This window comes from Pholis gunnellus (assembly GCF_910591455.1).
Source record: "Pholis gunnellus genome assembly, chromosome: 15".
NCBI classification, from domain to species: domain Eukaryota; kingdom Metazoa; phylum Chordata; class Actinopteri; order Perciformes; family Pholidae; genus Pholis; species Pholis gunnellus.
Genome location: NC_136542.1, coordinates 4553981 through 4558964, shown reverse-complemented (window position 1 = coordinate 4558964; position 4984 = coordinate 4553981). Strand labels below are relative to the sequence as shown.

The 4984-nt window shown below is 42.1% G+C and overlaps 1 protein-coding gene across 1 annotated transcript; it reads left to right on the top strand.

Annotated features, from left to right (window-relative positions):
* Window positions 1-345: 345 nt before the first annotated feature.
* cox16 (cytochrome c oxidase assembly factor COX16) lies at window positions 346-4525 on the top strand. Its single transcript, XM_079174386.1, has 4 exons — window positions 346-473; window positions 1699-1776; window positions 3412-3480; window positions 3956-4525. The coding sequence occupies exons 1-4, from the start codon at window positions 414-416 to the stop codon at window positions 4067-4069; spliced, it is 321 nt and encodes a 106-aa protein (XP_079030512.1). The 5' UTR covers window positions 346-413; the 3' UTR covers window positions 4070-4525.
* Window positions 4526-4984: the final 459 nt, after the last annotated feature.

Here is a 4984-nt window from a genome sequence, read left to right as displayed (position 1 = left end):
GTAGGGAGATATTACAGTTGTTGTATGTCATGTGAAATAATCGGCAGAGGTTTACATATATATGTGCTCGCAGAAAAACGTTAATGTATAAAGATGTCGATGCAATTGTTCGAGAAACACTGCAAGTAGCGAGGAGAAGACGCAACGAACCGTGTGAAAAGAAAGCATCACAAGGAGAAATCAGCAACAACGAGAGGAGTTTTGACATTTATTCATATTTTCAGGTATTTATTTCTTTATTTAAAAAAAGAAAAAATGCATTTCCCATCGCCATCACTGAGACCGACACACGGGAACCTTCGATCGCGTCTTCACAACTCTACGGACAATTTAGTGCGTCGGACCTATTCAGGAAGCGCGTCCTGGCTTTGACCTGCTCATCTGTAAAATGGACTTCTAGCTGGAAAGGAGTCATGTTTAGCTTAAAGGCGTTGCAGAAAAACAAAACAGTCAGATATGGAGTCCCAATGCTTGTAAGTATCTTATATTTTACGTTTCAGCGTCTGTACTAGCGTTTTATAAGCTTGTTAGCTAACACTTTTGCTAGCAATGTAGCAGTTTCGTAATACATAACGCTGTTGTCAAACGTCAACGCGACTTATTTTGTCCTTTCCCTGTTGATATAAAAGTCAAAATGATCCATAAAGTTAATTTCTCTTGTACTTTTTTAAATCCTTGTTTCAAAGCACAATGTGTCACTAGCTAGTGCTGTTCCTCACCTCTTCATAACCAGCTTTTAGTATTGAAAATATTTGTCTTGTTTTAATGGAAGTTTAAGAGTATGTGCTGAAAGGTAACGTTGAAGTAGAGGTTATCCAAACTGATAAGCACCAGGATGTATTTGTTGTGGCAACCTGTGCATATGTAATAGCTTCAAAGCAGTAGGAAGTTCTTCATACACACGTTCAACTAAAACGGTTGCTGTCAAATATTCATAACAATCCTCCATGATGCTGAAGTTGACAATTTTGAGCGACCGATTCTCTGTTTCTGGCACAACTTATTGTTAGGAAAGGGTTGTAGACACCCTGGGTAAAGACTTTTAAAACCACTTTTAGATTTGTGAAAGTAATAAAATGTAATATTTCACAGCGTTTTCTCCACCCTGACAACAATAGACGAGGTCTATCCTACAAACCCAAACATGTGCTCTGGTCCAACCTGAACGTGATAAACAAGTAGACTCAAATAACTCATTAAAACACAGTTTCTGATTTGTAAAACCTTTATTCTACTCGTGAAAACCCCCCAAACCTTTACCGCGCCAGACCAGGTGTTAGTCAGACCTTGACTAGATTAACCAAGAGAAGCTAAAAACTGTTTAAATCAAAGTCTCAGAATTGAGATTGCACATCTTAAAGATTTCACAAATCTGAAAGTGTTTTTTAAACAGCATGAAGGCTTTATCCAAGACGTCTAATTCTCCTTTATAACAACAAGTGGTGCATTTTTTTTCGATGGGTAAATTGTGCTGCTGTTAAATTGTGCTGCATATTTTGAGCTAAAGAATCTTGTTCTTGGATAAATAACTCTTGAATGACAATTTAGTAAACTGGGCACTAGTGTTACTGTGATGTCATGTCCACATTGTCTCCTTACAAACTTCATTGAATCAAGTGCTCTGCAATGCTCAAACATCAGTCACCAAAGTATTTTGGATTAAATGAACTCACCATATGTGCTCAATGTGTTTTTCAGTTGCTCGTAGTTGGAGGTTCCTTCGGCCTGCGAGAGTTTACACAAATCCGATATGATGCCCAGAAGATCAGAAAAAGGGTTTGTAGTAAATTAACTCTTACATTACACATATTTGATGGAGAGTTGCTTGTGACTAATGTGACGGTAGATTAAGTTTCTCCCATTTCCACCATCACCAAGAAACCAGTGGACAGTCACTTCAGTGGTCAAAGGACACGGACTCTGTCCAGCCGGTGTGCAATGACTCCTCCCAGTGGTTAGACGCATAGTTGCACGTGAGGATCACCATTTTATCTGAGGGGAAAATGTAAAAATAGCACTCACAGAGATGTTTGGGACTGTCGGTGAGGACTGCTGGGATTTCAAAGAGCTATGTGGTTGATTTTGGGTTATTCATCATCAGAATTAGATGCATTGTCTATCCATCATTTAACACACTGCAGGCACACAGCACTGACAGGCTTTTCTAATGCATTTAGTGTGAACAAGCTCTAATAATTCATTAACTGACAGACACAATTCATTAGAATGACAGAAGACCAGCCCTTTATTAGAAGGCATCGCAATCCGATGAGCTGGCTGCGAGGGGAAGTAGCTGTTTTGTGCTATTTTACGCCGATGCACGTCATGTGGGTGGGAGCCAGATGGCAGGGGCATCTTTTCTTATTACTGTCCATGTGAGGCAGCACTAGACTGTGGCTGACGACGACGACGACGAAGGGTGGAGGGAGGCAGCGTGCCGCTGGCAGCGAGCCTTGTGCAGCTGCCCCCACACGGCTCGCTCTCTGCTGACGGGCGGCCCGCGGCGGCCCGAGCCTCTCTCCTCTCAGACCCCGTGGGGGCAAAGACTCAACTCGGCCCAGCGTGCGTGTGTGCACATGCAATTTAATGCATGGAATATCTAAACTGTTGTCAGAATGCGCATTGATTAAAACCACTCGTGCGCGTCTTACTTGGAGCTGTTGTCAGACGATTCCATTATTGTGTTCTCAAATATATTCACCCGTTTAAATCATTAAAAGCGCTGTCTGAGGGTTAAGTCACTGTATGATCCAATTAGTATTTTCTCTTCAACGATCTAATCTAGCCTGGAGGAAGAGATGAACTTCAAGGCCTTTTGTCCTCCCTGTCCAGGTTTGGATGCTCCCACTTTGCTTTTGAGGTTCAGTCTTGTGGCAGTTGAAGAAAAGCTAATAACGCCTCCATAGTAGGTATCGCACTAATAACGTAGGCTATAAATTCCCCCGTCTGAAGGCTGCAAAGTATTCTATATATTATTTATTTGCTGTAGTGATGTAGGTCTAATTAAAAATCAATCATGGAATTATGAAACTCATCAGTTACCCGAGTAACTGCGGCATTATTGCTGTGAAATATTAGAACTCATTAAAAGTAATGATTCAGAATGGGATTCATTTCAGTCCTATTCTCGGGCAAAATCCATTTGAATTGCAAAACCCGGATAATACCATCGGACTCTCTCTCCCAAAACCCTTTGACACATCATTTCTGTCTTTAATTAAACTAAATTTATACATGAAAGAAATAATACACGAAGAAGAGGAGGGGGAGAAGCTGCTTCAGTCGAAAGTTGCAACTACACAAACCCCTCAAACTGTTTTATTATTCTTAAATTCACACAGTGAATGCGTGACTTTCTATCAGAAAGCTCTGTATCATAACGTTTCTTCTTCTTCTCTCTCTCTCTCTCAGCTGGATCCTTCGCTGGAGGCCAAAGTGGACATCCAGAAGCAGTCAGTCATGCTGGAGGAGGAGTACGAGGTAAGGAGACAGAAGGCCGGACACCCCGAGGGAGAGTAGGTGAAGGAGTCTGGTAAACAATATAGGTTTAAAGTCCGTCATAGAGACGTTTAAATACAGGGGAACTGCACAGTCTCTGCTGGATGTTGGATTGTCTGTTTCAGAAAGTTCTACTCCGACTCAGTTCTACTAATCCAACGTCGGAATGATTAAGATATTCCTCATTCTGACAAGCTGTTGTGAGGAGGCGTACTGGCTGCTTAATTCTTACCTCCTTTCCCCCGTGTGACCACACAGATGGTCAGAATTCTCTACATCTGGACATTTCAGAGCACGTCTTGTGTTCATGCAGGAGCACATGTTCATGTTTTCAGAGTTGGGGGGAGGGGAAATCAAATCCTGCAGAGTTTAATCTTTGTCTGGTCCAGTGTTGAATTATTGCCGTCCTGAAGTTTGAACCTCGTCTCCTGCTGTTGCATTTCTGTCCTTTCTGCAGAAGATGAAGCAGGTGAATATGGAGGAGTGGAAGAACATCCGCGGTCCTCGTCCCTGGGAGGACTCCAAGGAGTACCAGGAGCAGCAGCGCACCAGGCAGAATCAAAAGGACTGAGGACCAGGCCCGGCAGGTGGAGCGGACTGAACGCACACCGCAGCAGGGCGGAGCAGAAAATAACGGGCGGAGTCTCGTGGCGATGCCGCCGCTGAGACCCAATAAGCTCTACGCTGCAGCGTCATGGACATGGACCTGACTTTGTGTGGTCTTGGTTTGCGTTGAACTTCGCTCGTTGTTCGTAACAAGTTGTGGTCCCTTCTGGTTCTAACACATTCAGAACTACAAGTGGTTGAAATGACAGCACATGAGCCCAAAACCGTCATATAAGTTCAAGGATGCATTGATCTCTATGGTTTGGTACTCACCTGTTGGTAGTTTTATTCTCCACTCTGGTGATCAGGAGTTTGTAATAATAACTACCAGTAGGTGGCACATCTGTGTGCTGCTGCACCTTTCACATGGAAAATATGTCTGTGTATGATCTCCATGTCTCAATAAATTATGTTCCGTTGATCCAAATTGTTACTTTTACCTTTTTTTATTTAGTTTCTGACAAAAGCTCGTCGTCTTTGTTTGCACCCGTATTGCATTGATTTACCAGATGAAAGTATAAAAGAATAAATAACACAACAGTCCAGCCTCTCCTCAGGCTTTATAGGATTCGACAGTAATCTGTTTCTCTGACAGTTATTATTTTGCAACGCGGTGGATTTATTACGTTTATAATGGAAATAGTATTACCTTCTTTGCTTTCTTTTTGTTTTTGTTCGACAAAGCAAAAGAACATGATTTCTGCTGCAAGTCTTGTTCGTGTAAGTGATGTGTGGGTGACTGACAGATAATGTATGTACTGCCTCGCCTCGTTCAGATTGGGAAATAGGACGTAATGAATATTCTTCAGGTGGAGAGGTCTGTATGAAAATGTCCTGGGATACATTTTCTGTAATCACATTTTTTATGTTCGTGTTTTTT

Bases quoted from the DNA above. Each gene is read 5' to 3' on its own strand.
- cox16 (XM_079174386.1), top strand. From the start codon at position 414: ATGTTTAGCTTAAAGGCGTTGCAGAAAAACAAAACAGTCAGATATGGA. The intron at 1,777-3,411 runs GTTTGTAGTAAA...TCTCTCTCTCAG, and splicing joins CCCAGAAGATCAGAAAAAGG to CTGGATCCTTCGCTGGAGGC. The intron at 3,481-3,955 runs GTAAGGAGACAG...TCCTTTCTGCAG, and splicing joins TGCTGGAGGAGGAGTACGAG to AAGATGAAGCAGGTGAATAT.